At 46.6% G+C, this 14420-nt stretch overlaps 1 protein-coding gene and 1 long non-coding RNA gene across 10 annotated transcripts in view; one reads left to right on the top strand and one right to left on the bottom strand.

Annotated features, from left to right (window-relative positions):
* The window catches only part of PAFAH2 (platelet activating factor acetylhydrolase 2), a 31317-nt gene extending 20923 nt beyond the window's left edge, over positions 1 to 10394 (bottom strand). For 4 of the 8 annotated variants that reach the window (XR_006527689.2, XM_014855010.3, XM_014855012.3 and 1 more), the window contains exons 1-5: positions 10094 to 10373; positions 5047 to 5262; positions 3682 to 3822; positions 2568 to 2721; positions 1732 to 1828 (exon numbers count right to left, since the gene is read on the bottom strand). Coding sequence is in view for 6 of the 8 variants with exons in the window: in XM_014855010.3 (XP_014710496.2) it covers positions 1732 to 1828; positions 2568 to 2721; positions 3682 to 3771 (341 nt within the window). In the remaining 2 variants the exon portion in view is untranslated. Of the gene's footprint in view, positions 1 to 1731; positions 1829 to 2567; positions 2722 to 3681; positions 3823 to 5022; positions 5263 to 10093 lie in introns of all 8 variants that reach the window. The other 4 variants (XR_011503542.1, XM_044770057.2, XM_014855011.3 and 1 more) reach the window with 3 other exon arrangements.
* LOC123285749 (uncharacterized) lies at positions 9243 to 14108 on the top strand. 2 transcript variants are annotated; one of them, XR_011503544.1, is made up of 4 exons: positions 9243 to 9430; positions 9585 to 9759; positions 10669 to 10788; positions 12663 to 14108. It is a non-coding gene; the product is annotated as an uncharacterized lncRNA (long non-coding RNA). The 2 variants fall into 2 exon arrangements; XR_011503543.1 differs by lacking the exon at positions 12663 to 14108 and having other exon boundaries at positions 9259 to 9430; positions 10669 to 12130.
* The last annotated feature ends 312 nt before the right edge of the window (positions 14109 to 14420 follow it).

Raw genomic sequence — 14420 nt, 5'->3', positions numbered from 1 at the left:
AGAGACAGAAGACAAACACGGTCTCCGCCTTCAGGGAGCTTAGACTTTAGTCAGAAAGACAGATATTAAAGAATAATCACACAAATAATTCGTTACAATGATGTTAAGTACTGAGAAATACACACTGTCTTATGAAAGCACATTCATGGAAAACCTGACATAACACACAGGTCAGGATGGGTGTCCTAAGGAAGTGACATCCAAACTAAGACCCTGAAGGGAATCTGGAATTAGCCAGACAAAAGACAGAGAGGGAAAAGAGGAAGAGAGGAGCAGAACAACAAATATTCTGGGCAAAGGGAACAGCCACAAAGCACAGCAGAGATGACAACCCTGAGGCAGAAAACGACAGTGCCTTTCTGGAAGTGAAAGAAGGTCAGTTTGTCTGGAGAGCTTGAGTGGGGCAAGTAGCAAGACACGAGGCTGGGAACTTTATCTTGGACCTGCATCCAGGTAAGACCATGACAAGAGCTGAATTAAGTTCAAAGGGCTATTAAAAAGATTTAAGGGGCCGGCCCCGTGGCCAAGTGGTTGGGTCTGTGCGCTCTGCTTCTGCAGCTGGGGGTTTTGCCGGTTTGGGTCTTGGCTGTGGACACGGCACTGCTTGTCAGACTATGCTGGGGTGGCAACCCATATGTTGCAGCTAGAAGGACCCACAACTGAAAATACACAACTATGTACTGGGGGGCTTTGGGAGAAAAAGGAAAAATAAAATCTTAAAAAAAAAAAAAAGATTTAAGTTGGGAAGTGACATTCATTCAAGAAACATTTACTGCACACGTACTACATGCCGAGCACTGTTCTAGGTGCTGGAACGACAAGATGACATTTGGGTTTAAAATAGATCTCCCTGGCTACAGTGTGGACCATGATTTGGGGGGTGGGGAGGCAAAAACAGATGCATTCAGATATGTCACACTCTGGGACATAAACTAGACTTACACGTTGATGAATGAACATATAGAGAAAACATTCACAAGCTTAGGAACATACGTACCACGGTTATTAAGCTATCTCACACACCAAGGTGTAGAAATCAGAATTCATGGGAAGGATCCTGAATGGATATGACTTATAACACAGGCCAGCATTTCCTGAAGTCTGGTAGAAGAATCTTACAGCTCACCACCCCACATTCCTCTGTGTAGAGAAATGGACGGGAGACCTGGCATGCTTGTACACCTAGTAGGTGCCAGACTAAATGAATCCTCACAACCACCATGTAGGAGCGGCATCCCCATTCGACAGATGATGAAAGCTAGGCTCAGCGAGTTCTACCACTGTCCCAGCCCACCCCGAGCACAGGCGGTGTGGCTGCGGTGCACAGGGGAGGCGGCGAGCTCCCCGAGCGCAGGGGGCGGGTAGTCTAACTCATTCACTGCTGCGCCAGCACCACAGCAGACTGTCCCTCAATATACGCTGGATTAATGACTCTCTGACTATAAAGCTCAAGCTCCTTCTTGTACTTCTGGGCTACAAATGTATATTTACATAAATGCTGGAACATGTGAGCAAAGGGTGTGAAGCCTGCTGAAAGGCTCCACCAGGTGAAGGGGCTTGGGAGAGGCCTTCGAGAGAAGACGGACCCAGAGCTCTGGAATGAAGCAAGTGGTAGATAAGACAGCTGGCAGATGGAAAGGTCTGTCTCTCTATCCTTCGAGAATAAGTTGAGACCCAGTAGCCATCACCAGACAAGGAATATGACAAGGTCTGGGGGAGAGAAGCTCTTACCTGAAGGCTCCCAGGCCATGGGAGAAGATGATCAAGGGGTATCCAGAGTCCTTGGTCTTTAAGGGGCCATTCCAGCTAACAGGCAGGCGACAAGATCCTAGCAGAGACATGGGCTATAGAATCTCTGGCTGCCCCAGAGCTATAATCCCACTGGGTCTCTTCTCTCAGAGAACCCCTTTTCCCCTGAGCAGCCCAAGGCAATCAATCACCTATTCTTTCCCCCTTTCTTCCCTAGGGAGCATGAACACAATAGGAAGATAAATCCAGAGGGGAAGTACTGAAGAACTGTGGGGTGAATCCCTGAAACGCCAAGGCAATGGGAAGAATTCCTTTGGGGGAAGGGGATGATTCAGTGTGATCCTACCCAGAAGAAGGGAGAGCTGGAGGGGGAACTGATTGCAGGAGACAGTATGCTCCTTGGTAGTTTTCTTTAATCTACACTATAGCTGGCACAGAGTGGAATTAACACATGCTGAACAAATGCGTACTAGCCACCATTTCTGAAACACATTCCATGTCCCAAGCACTGCACTAGAGACTTTAATACATCCCACATGACAATCCTGCAAAGGCAGATACTCAGACAAGTTAACTTGCCCAAGCCCCACAGTTAGTAAATGATAAAGTCTAGATTTGAATCCAGGACAGTCTAACTCTGTAACCAAAGCTCTTATGTATGTCATTCTCTCCCAACTCCCCACACCACACTGGCTGATGGATGCCTCACGCAGAAGAGCTGCACAATGAAAGCTATAAGGTACTGTGTCTACCTGGGGACCTCCTAGGAACATAACCAAGAAGCTGGGAAAGCACCTGGGGGTGAGGCCAGCCCTTACCCACAGCCAGGTTGAACAGCAATCCTCCCCAGCGCTTATTGAACTGCAGGTAATCGGCCAGGCCAGTGCAGTATTCATAGCGGGGAATCCACAGGGGCTGCTCCGTGGGCACCTCTGCCTCTTGGCAGGGGTAGAAGAGTCGGAAGAAGCTCCCCTGTAGGAAAGAAGAAAGCAGCTGCTCAGAGCAAGGAGCCCAAGCACGGCTAGATTTCCCAGCAGACATACTCAGCAGGTGTTTGGGGCACCAGCAAAGCAGGGCACCAAAACGGGAAACAAGCTTCCGTGCATATACCTGAATTTTGCATTCAGAAAATCCAGAAAGAAGCAATTTTATTTTTAGCCTACATGGAAGGCTTATGCTATTTCAAATAGCTGACTGTAATTTGAATTACAGCTGGGGGACAGTAAAATATTTTCAGTGCTTAGTACATTGAAAGATTTAAATCTGGCCCTGAGCCCAGCCCTGGAGGAGCCTCTCATGCTGAATGGGGTGGCACTGGTGGGTCACCCAGGCTAGACCTCCAGGCTGGCCCTTGGGAACAGCAGGACATTCATTTCACATGGGAGTAGGTGTGAGGTTACCAGGAAGCATGTGCCTCTCACACAGGAGGGGGGCAGTCAAAGGGCTAGCAGAGAAGGACCTATGAAAGTCCAGAGGGAAAGTCCAGAACCAAAGCAGGAGGGGAAAACAGGCGAAGGCAGGAAAGGAGAAAAAGGAGACTGCCTTCCTACCCAGGTCAGGGAGTCAAAGGCCAATGACACACGGTCCACTGCTCTTCCTCTCATACACTCAGGTTAGGATGAGATCAAAAACCTTTCCAGTACAAGCATCTGCTCTCAAGACAGGTGAGAGGATCTGAGAGCTTCCTTTGAAGCTAGAACCCCGCTTTCCTCCTGGCTGAAAAAGAACACTTCATTTCTATTGAGATGTTTCTAATTTGAGAGAGGAAGAAAAAGGTCAGCGAGGACAGACCCGGGGGCTGTATAACCAAATCTAGACCAGCTCTAACTCAGTTTCCCCCCACCCAGAATTGCGCCATCAGGTGGCTATCGATAAGTCACCGTGCAAGCAGAAGCAGCAGAGAAATGCAGAGATGGAGCTGGAGACACTTACCTGGAGACCCTGACCCTCCATTACATCCCCGCAGCCTACGAGGTGGGGTCCTGCGACAGATGGAAAGCCCATGGACTGGCCGACCCCCATCTCATTACCAGTTAAAAGGAGCAACGACTTGGGCAGTGCTGAACTTGATGCCTGGAGGGTGGAACACAGAATAGCCACTTGCTGGTTTCCTGTTGCTTATACATGTTATCTGCTACCCGTCCACCCTCCTTATCACCCCAACTTCAATGCCCGTGACTCAATCTTCCACGTGATTTTCTTTGCTATGGTGACTTTGCCAAGGTCCTAGGGGCTGCTATTTTTGTTGTTGGGGGTGGTGGTGAGGAGATGGTTGTGAAGAGCAGAGAGAGCTTCCAAAAGCTCCTCAAAACCCACTACCAAGTGTTTTCTCAGCACCTACTAGTGGCCAGCACGGCTGTAACTGCTGCAGAGAATACAGCACAGACCTTGTCCTCAGGAGGCTGCGAATGACAGTAACTACTAAGATCTCTTATTTACTCAGAGTCAGCACTGAATTAAGCTTGTTACATACGTTACATCATTTCATTCTCTCAACAACTCTCTGAGGAAGGTACTTTTAAGACCTTGTTTTACAGGAGAGGAAGCTAAGGCACAGAGAGGCTAGGTAACTTCCCTAAGTCACACTGCCTACAGGAGGCAAAGCCAGGTCTGTCTACTGCAGAGCTGAGCTCCTAACCCTTACTGATCCTGTTCATGGGGAGACTCAGTTATGTACATACAAAATCACTGACCTGACCTATGGACTATGAAGGTGGCACTTGTGCTGGGCCTTGAAATAGGAAGACTGAGAGGCAGGGGAGAAAAAGGAAAGCATTTCTAGAAAGGACAAAATATAAGAGCAAAAAAGGGCAGAGATAGGGAAGAGTATGATGGTGGCAGCAGATCAAACAGGAGCCTTCAACACGGCAGGTGTGCACATGCCTGACTCGATAACCTTCCTGTAACTTGGCAGCTTCCTAAATTGGGGCTAATAACATTGCGCTCTCTCTTCAATCTCATCACCACCAGCACCATCATCATCACACGTACTCCTGCCAGGAACTATACTAAGCGCTTTACATATATTATTTAACTGAAGCCTTACATCAATCCTCTGCGATATGTATTGCTATCTCATCTAATAGATGAGGAAACTGACGCTTGACAAAGTTAGGTAATTTACCCAAAAACATACAGCTAGCAGAGGCAGAATCAGATCACGGGCAATGTGGCTGTAACAGTGGAGAATGTGGTCAAACTTCTCCATACCCATTCTATCCTGCCCTCCCACACAGTGCCTTGTGGTTTGGATGGGGCTGACCACTCCCTAACCTCTAGAGATGGACCTTAATTGACCTGAGCCAGTCAGCCCTCGGTATCTCCTGGTCAGTATGTGGATGAAGAGTTGGCACATTGACATAAGTTGGTCCAATCAGAGTAAAGCCCAGGACTCTGGTTTGATGGTTGAGGGTGGAAACGTTCTTTCTGGTTTTGAACTAGAGTGATGTGCAGATATGAAGCCTTGAACTGCTGCAGCCACTTGAACTGTTGCAGCCATGGAGGATGGCAGAGCTGAAAGAATTACAGAGAAATTTTGAGTCATATTTGTGAAGACATTAAGAATCTCTGGATTAGACTACATCTGAAACCTGAAATCTAGAAACTCCTAGACTTTCTAGTTACATGAGTCAATAAATCCCCTTTTTTGTTTAAATCAACCGAGTTTAGATGTCTATTGCTGGAACTCAAAGCATCTAAGCTGACACACAGAGTCCTGGGCCTATATTTTTAATCATTACATTTTATGCTTTCTTTAAGACGCTCTGGGATGGATCAGAGAATTCACGTTAAAGCATGTCTGGGCAAGAAAAGACCTTAGAGATCATTTCTGTTAATCCTCCCCGGAATCATCTCCCCAGGCTGACCCTCTACCCAGCACACACATGTGCTTTACAGAGGAAGAAATCAAGGTCCTAAGAGGTTACGTGAGCTGCTCAAGGTCACCAGCAGAACTATTATTACACATAGATTTCCCAATTGCCAACTTCCAATGGAAAACCCCAAACAACCAATAATCCTAATATCATTCTCTTTAACTGTGGAAGATAATAAATGATTTTCTTTCTACTACAGACTTCTTCATTTTGTTTCTCCGAAGCAAATTTTAAAATAAACCAGTTCTTTTAAAAAAGAAGCTAAGTTCCTGATACAGTCAGAAGACAGTTTAGCCAGAGTGAAGTTGAACGTGTGTTGCTTGGCCCCAGACCCTGACCTTTTCCCCTTGCTGTTGAGGGCATACACGCGGAAGACCTACGGCGGGGGCACAAGGCACATGTCACCCACATGACAGTGAAGCAGCAGCAAGTTCTAACTGCCATCAAAGAGGGTCAGATAAAATACCACAGGGGCACTGAGAAGAAAGAGAGTTCCGTTAGCTTGAGAGTGGAGGCAGGGGAAGCTGGGGAAAGTTGACTTTCAAGCAGAAGAAAGTGCGTGAGCAAAGGCACAGAGGTAAGAAGGCACATGTGACAAACAGCAAGTAGTCAGCAACGGACAAAGGTGGGAGAAGGAAGTCATGACCAGATTTTGAGGGAAGCTCTTCCTCAAGTGCTCAGCTAAGGAGTTGGAATCAACTCTGGAAATGAGGTCAAAGATATGAGAGATATGAAGCCCGAAAGACCCAAGTTTGAGCCCCAGCTCCTTTGCTGCCGGGCTTTCTCACCTTGGGCACGTTATCTGATCTCTCTAAGCCTAATTCCCCATCTGTACGATGAGAATCCTATCCATCCTCACAGGGTTGCTATGGAGATAAAATGAAATCACCCACTTAAAGCACCTAGTGTAGTATCCAGGGAATATTTGTTGATTGAGTGAAAAGTAGAAACAATAACATTTGGCAACGGAGTGGATTTGGAGAGTCCAGAGAGAGGGAAGAGGCAAAGATGAGTCAGGTTTCAGAACCGGGTGACCAGAACGATAGCAGCTGCTTATGGGAAGAGAGTTTGGTCTTACGTCGCAGAGAGGACAGTGCTTGGGATAAGCATTAGGATGAGTGGACCTGAAAACAGCCAAACAGAAGGGGAGTAGAACTCTCTGGTAGTCCTGCAAAGTTTCTGGGAAGGTGACCAACTAAATTAAGTTTGGAAATAAATAAAAACTAAAGAAGAGAATTGGCCAGAGTGAGGCTAACATGAAAATGAATCTGGATTCCCTGGGCTTGCATCGACTGATGCCCAAGTAGAAAGGGGAGATGGGAAAAGCCAATCTGGCATGCAAATTTTGCCTAAGAAACATCCACACAAAGCATCCAGAGTCATTTCTAATAAACGCCATGGAATTTTCCAAGGCAATAAGCCCAGGTGTCTCTACCTTCTTTTTTTCATCTTATCTTAACAGCTCCTGGTGGTACCTATCCAAAAGCCTCTCCACCCATCCAAACCCGCCCCATTCACTGAGGCCCAGGCAAAGCTCCAGTCCTCTGTGAGGCTTTGCCAAGTCCATCCAACCTTCGCTCCTCTCAACTCTAAGCACTGCCTGCATCCCTCACCTGGTAACCAATCATAGGCTGCCTTAGGACAGCTCTTGGATTGGTACGTATATATGTGCAAGCAAGAAATATTTACTGAGTGTACACGGTGTTCCAGTCCACCACTCTCACATTAAGGAAATAATGACTATGATTTCATTGGTTTAATCCCCGTGGCCACCTGAAGCAGGTTCCCGCCAGTCACTAGGCTTAATGTAGTGCCCTGCATAGAACTGGTCTCAATAACCAACTCATTCAGTGAATGCTGTTTAATTTTTTACACACTTATGCCTTATCTCTTCAGATATACTACAGAGGTAAAGACTGTTTTATATTTCTTTGTAGGCCAAACCATCTATCCTCATGCTTTCCCTACACAGAAGGGACCAATAAATGCTCCTTTATTTGGCTTTGACTCAAACTCTCTCAATTCTTCAATCTCTGTCTTTTTGATCTAAAAATAAGACTCTATGATATAGTGGGAAAAGAAAGACTATGGTCACAGTCTGAATTCCACCTCTGACACTTAATTGGCTGAGGGATCTTGAACAAGTTCCTTAAATTCTGTGCCTCTCATAATTTATCCACATGAGAGAAATAATAATAATCACTCATGAAATTGTTGATGAGGATTAAATGAAATAATGTATGTAAAGCACCTGATATATAAAAGGCACTATAACCATGGATGGTAGTTCTAATTTTTATTACAGCAGTCTTCCCTTATCCACAGGGGATATGTTCCAAGACCCCCAGTGGATGCCTGAAACCATATAGTACCGAACTCTATTTATAAATACTGTTTTTTCATATACATACATACCTATGGTAAAGTTTAATTTATCAGTTAGACACAGCAAGAGATTAACAACAATAAATAATAATAAAACAGAACAGTTAATATGGGGCCGGCCCTGTGGCCAAGTGGTTAAGTTCACGTGCTCCACTTGGGCGGTCCCGGGTTTCGCCGGTTCGGATCCTGGGCGGGGACCTAGAATGGTTCATCACACCATGCTGAGGTGGCATCCCGCATGCCACAACTAGAAGGACCTACAACTAGACCACACAACTATGCACTGGGCGGGGGGCTTTGGGGAAAAGAAGAAAAAGAAATAGAACAGTGATAAGAATATACTGTAATCAAAGTTACTGTAGATCTCAGCAACCTTACCATACAATCTTCTTCTTTCCTTAAGTCAAGAACTTTCACCTTTTCACTTAAAGGAAGCACTTTATGGCTTCTCTTTGGCATATCCGAATTGCCAGCATCACTACTCTTGCACTCTGGGACCATTATTAAATAAAGTAAGCGTTACTTGAACACCAGCACTGCCACATCCCAACAGTGAGTCTGGTAACCCAGATGGCTAAGTGACTAAAGGGCGCCGCACAGAGTGTGGATCCGCTGGACAAAGGGATGATTCGCGTTCCGGGTTGGACAGAGCAGGACGGTGAGATACTTCATCACACTACTCAGAACAGCGTGCAATTTAAAACTTATGAACTGTTTACTTCTGGAATTTTCCATTTAATACTTTTGGACTGCAGATGACTGTGGGTAGCCAAAACCGGGGAAAGTGAAAACGCAGATAAGGGGAGACTACTGCATAACTAAGCACAGCACCTCTGTGAGCCTAAGTTCCTTCTATGTAAAATGGGGACGCTTCGTAAGTGAAACTTAAATAAGAAAATTGATATTGCCTAGGGCCTGATACATTCTAAGTGCTCATAAAATGTTTGGAATTAATTCACAATGCTATGTCCCTCTTTCATCATACCCAGCCAAGGTCTCTCTCATTTTTTCTGGATAAACACTTTGGCAAAATGGTTCTTTCCTCCCAGCCTTTTCGGGTCTGAGACACCCCTACCAAAACCGGAGTCTACTCAACAGGCCCAAAAGAGCCGAGAGGGAACGGATAAGGCTTACACTGCAGCTGTCCATCTCCTGCTGGGGCCCTGTTTCCAGGCAGCAGGGACCGCCCCTCAGCCAGCTGTGTGGACTTTTCATCACCGGCTATTTCAGGACAGAGTCCAAGATAAGCACTTCTCTGGGGCTTCCTTTCAGACAGAGCTCTCCGGAGACTTGAAGCTCATTAGTCTGACCTTTGGTCTCTGGAGAACATGAGGAAATATCCTACTCTGAGAGAATGGAAACACCAAGCGCCCAAGGGGCAGGCCTGAGCAACAAGACACAGAGCTAGAAAAGGAGGCAAAGTAAGAGAGTGCCAGAGCATTAATAATTATAATAACAGTAATCTCTCTCGCTCACGGAGGCTTTACAGTTTATAAAGCACTGTCACACATATTAGCTTATGGGCTCCACAACACATCTAAGACTGACAGAGTAACTGTCATCTCCATTTTGTAGATGAAGAGAGCGAGTCCCAGAGAGGTTGTATGATTCGTCCAAGGTCACACAGCCAGAGAGCTGCAGAGCTGGACTGAAGCCCAGGTCTGCTGATTTCGAGTCCTGGGCTCCTCCCCAGATTGAGAAGAAGAAATGGCGATTCTTCTTTACTAGCATGAAAAACAGGAAAGTGAAGGTAAGAGTGAAGCGTATAAAAGGTGTGGAGCATAACGACGCCCAGGTATCACAGAGGTGATTCTGTGGGCTCAGGGTGGTGCTGTGGGGGCCGGGTCCTGAAACGAGTGCTCAGCGTGGGATTCCAGGGGCGCCGGGAACGAGGGCACGAGATGATAGTGGGAGGGTTCAGGGTGCGGGTGGATATTGGAGGTGTCTGAATAGGAAACAGAAAAAATGAAAGATTAATGTGGAGTTCCTGGGACTGAAACGAGGAGCCCCCAAACCGGGCTGGAATATGAGAAAGTCTGCAGACACCTCAGTTCAGAAGCGGAACGTTCTCCAACCAAACTTACCCAGTCAAGTTGACCTCTCAGAAGTAGCCCAGACGGACAACTCGACGGAAACGAGACATTGTCCCGGAGTCCGTGGCCGTTCGGTAGTTGTAGTTTCCAGAACTCAGGACTGGCGCTTGAAAGTATTTCCCGCCTCTCTGTCCGGAACTATAACTCCCGACGTGCACCGCGTAAGATTGCGCATTACGACCCTAGGACTACAGTTCCCAGAGTTCTATGCAGCCTCTCGTCGTTGGGGGAAACCGCGCAAGTCCCAGGCTGCGGTGCCAGTCCTCCCTCTGGTGGTCGAGGAGCCGCTCCCACGATTACAAGGCTCCCGCGGAGGGTTACTTCTTGTAGTCCCGGTTGGTAACCTTCCGCCTCACCATCCCTCAAATAACTCCCAGGCGTGCCTAGAAATAGCCACAGCCTGGCTTTATTCTTAGAAAGGTGGGGAGGCGGTTGGAGCTTGATTTGTGTTCCCTCCGCCACCATTACTTTGCTTGCTGTGAGAATATGAGACTGATAATTCAAAATAAGGGCACATTGCCTACCAACCTGTACCTGTTGACACGTGATTTTCCATTGTCCTCCAGAGACTCACTGGCTGAGAACAGGGAGGAGCCTGAGAGATCACTGATCCTGCCTAAACCCGGACGAGCCTCTCCACGCATCCTCGCTTTACTGGCCCTATGCTGGTTCTTGAGGACACACTGGTAACAATATACTGTCCCTAGCTTCAAAAGAATTCACAATCTAGCGGAGGATTCCGCTATGAATCCTCCAAATGAATAATTACAACCCAGCGATATATGTTTTAATGGGGGAAATGGGATGGTGTCAGCAAAGCATCGCAGAGAGGTGTTAAAACTGAGAACTGAAGGACTAGGGCTTAGCCAGGAGTACAGGGAGCGTGGAGAATGTCTTGCACTCTGGCTGGAGCACAGTGTGCAAGGGATGGAATAGAGAGACACCTGAGGAGGGAGGCAGGGCCGCATCCTCAAACTCTTGTAAACTTCCATAACAAATTTGGATCATTCAGGCAGCTTCAAAACTTTCAGCGGCTTCCTGCTACCTACTGAATGAGGTCCCAACTTAGCTTGGCCTTCAAGGTCCTCACCAACCTGGCCCCTCACCTACTTCCTCAGAAGCGTTGCTCATGCTGTGCTGCAGTAGGGATCGCCTCTCTTCTGCCCTGCCCCCAGCTACATTTACCTCCTCACCCATCTCCCGATGTAACAGGTTCTCACTGTTACCACCACACTTTTACTCATGGGCTTCCCTCCACTCAGTACTCTGCCCTGCCTGGTGGCCTGTCTAACCCTGTTCTTCCTTTAAAATTCCTCTAGGCCCTCCCTCTCCATGCAGCTTCCCTGATCCTTCCAGTGCCAAGGGGCCTCAGCGCACTCAGTTGCTGGGATATTTGTGTGCACTTCTCATTTGGGGGCTTACACCACCTTGTCCCATCTCCTAGGTGGGAGGTCTTAGCTCTCCAATAAACTGTGAGCTCTTTGAGGGCAGGCACTGAGCCCTACAGCTGATCCCTCCACGCAACCACCCCACATACCCTCAAATCACCAGCATCCAGAGTCTGGGCTTCAGACTACTTTAGGCTCAACTCTCCTCCTGACACACTGTCGCCACCACCATCCATCCAGGAGCCGAGATAAAGTCATCTGGAGAGTGATAGCAGCGCTGCACTGTGGTAATTAAGCCCCAGATTTAATTAAAGCTGTAGTTGGTGGCAGTGGTGGCAGAACATAAAAAGCTTATGGCAGATCAGAGAGTGACTCTCTTTGGCTAATTAATCGGTGCTGTGCAGCTGGCCCAGAACACTCATGACTAACCAGAGTCCCTAGTCACGAAAGGGGCAACTGGGGGTGGTTTCTCTGTCTCCTACTCCTAGACCAGGCCACACTGGGGACATTTGCTGGCCAATGGCGTTTTAAACTTCCCAGGGACAGGGATGTCACAGGCTCTTTTACCTCCTTTGTCACCGTTAGGAAGACCTGCCTTGGCCCAAACTTTTCCCTGTTGTGAAATAAAATACTTGCATTCAATTGCATTTCCTCCCAATCTAGTCTTTTCTGGGATAAACAACACAAATGCTTTAAGTTTTCAGAAAGGGGTTGATTTTCCAGCCTTTTCATCATAGATCCCATCCTCCAACAGCCCACGGTTCCTTTCCAGTCCGCTACCATCCCACTCTGGCCTTTGCCTTGTTGCTAAGTTACCTTTGATTGGTATTTGAGTGACCAGTTTTGGATTTCCTGTTCTCCCCACTACCTGATGAAGTCGGTGGACAAAGCATTTTTAATCAAAGTGTAAGATGTATACCAAAAAGTGTGTAAAGTGCACTAATATTAAGTGTACCTATTAACTTTTTTTTTTTAACATTTGGTGTAACGATCACCTAGTTCAAAAGGTAGGACCTTTCCAATACCCCCAAAGTTTGCCTCGTGTCCCTTCTCTGTTTATAACCACTCATCCCCATGCCCTAGAGAGAACCACTATTTTTCTTTCTATGATCATCAACTAGTTTTGGGGGAACAAAATTTTCTAACTTTTGACAATGATATTTTATGCTCAGTGATCCATCAATGGATGACACCCGTGTCAAAGCCATTCCAGTCGAAGACCACCAGAAACACACCTGTAACTGAAGAAGTTGGATACTCGTTGTAGGGAGGGAAAATGCACATGATGGGGAACCTTGGAGGCATCTCAGAAAGAGGATGTCAGAAAGGACTTGTAGAATTTGGGCTTTTGTTAGATGATTTCACAGAGGGCTTAAGGAAGCAGGGCTTTGCTCTGGATCAGATGCTGTAAGAAGTCGGGGTAATTCTATGACTGGGGATCTTAATAAATTTTATCCAGAAGGAGAGAAGAACAGACAAAAGGTAAAGCTGTCATTAGTAAGAAGCAGTAGTCAGTATTAGACAAGATAGGGGGATGGTTGGGCCTTTTTGTGTTTTAGACAATGTCTGTGTTCAGACATGCTTACGAAGTGGTCCTGTTTGTATCTTGATCCATCACGGTCACAGAGTGGCCTTGTCTGATGTTGATGTTCTGTGAAATTATGTGCAGCCAGGAATACGAAGGCCCAGCTGTGAGTGCCAGGCCAGATCCTGGAGACCAGGGCCTGCTTTACTCTTCCTTACATACCAGTATGTGTTGATGTCTCTTCTGGGCTGGGTGCTGGGTGTTGGGTGTATGGAAATGCCTTGTCTTCATGTCCTTGGGGACCTCATGGTTGGTGGGGAAAGTGGACAAGAAAACAAATACATACCGTTGGAAAGCACTATGATTAAGAGTCTGGGTTCTGGAGACAGGCTATGGACTTTAAACCCCAGATCTGCCACTTACTAACTGTGAGATCTTGGGCACTGCCTGTTCCCTAAGCCTTGGTATCCTCATCCGTAAATGGGGACAACAATGGTATCTGCATTATAGAGTTGATGCAAGGATTAAATGAGCTAACCCGTGGATCGCTGGTCACTTAAATGGCTTGGATTTGATAGAGGACAGAGGTGGATCCAGGTTTTGTGAGGCTCGAAGCTTATAATTTGGGGGGACAATTTGGAGGGGCCTTCTTTAAGAAAAAGAATTTTAACTCACTTTTTCAAAATTTGCAAAACATCTGACAGTGTGAACACATTGCTAGGTCCCCTCCCAGGGCCTCAGAAGAGACTCTGAAGTTTAAACTTCATTAGCTTCTTCATAATTCTGACTCTGAGAAAGAGCAAAATTATGCAATAGCTTTATTCTCTTCAAATCATTGCCTTCAGACAAGCTCTCCTAAAATACCCTTGCCCTTAGCTGAAACCTGCTCGAATACTCTTAGCTCTTTCTTGTATCATAGCCTGCAAGTTAGTGGGCAATGGACTAGTGATGGAGGAATTGGCTTGGGTCCTGATCTGAATACGGCTGCACCTACTGTTTTGAGCATTGGGACCCAGAGCTGGAGTCTGGATGAATCCTCTTTTAACATCTTGTTAAAAAACAGAATATATGCTTAATAAAGGTCAAGAACAGGACTGATCTTCTCTTATTGTTACCATAATAATACTTCCCTTCAAAAAATATTTATTGAGTACCTAGTGTGTCCCAGGCACTGTGCTCATTGCTGGAGCTCAAACAGTGAGTAGAGAGATTAATTCCCTGTCCACACAGTGCTGTCATTCTAGTGAGGAGAGACGGATGATAGACTAACATGTAACCAAGATGACTTCATGTTATGTTAAATGCTCCAGAGGAAATAGACAGGATGCTTTGGTGAAGAATGAAAGGAGTGAGCTACTCTCAATAGGACAATCAGGGAAGGCTTCTCTGAGGAGGTGGCATCTGA

Source organism: Equus asinus, chromosome 5 (assembly GCF_041296235.1).
Source record: "Equus asinus isolate D_3611 breed Donkey chromosome 5, EquAss-T2T_v2, whole genome shotgun sequence".
NCBI lineage: Eukaryota > Metazoa > Chordata > Mammalia > Perissodactyla > Equidae > Equus > Equus asinus.
The sequence above is the reverse complement of the archived record's forward strand: the minus strand, read 5'-3'. Positions and strand labels throughout refer to the sequence as shown.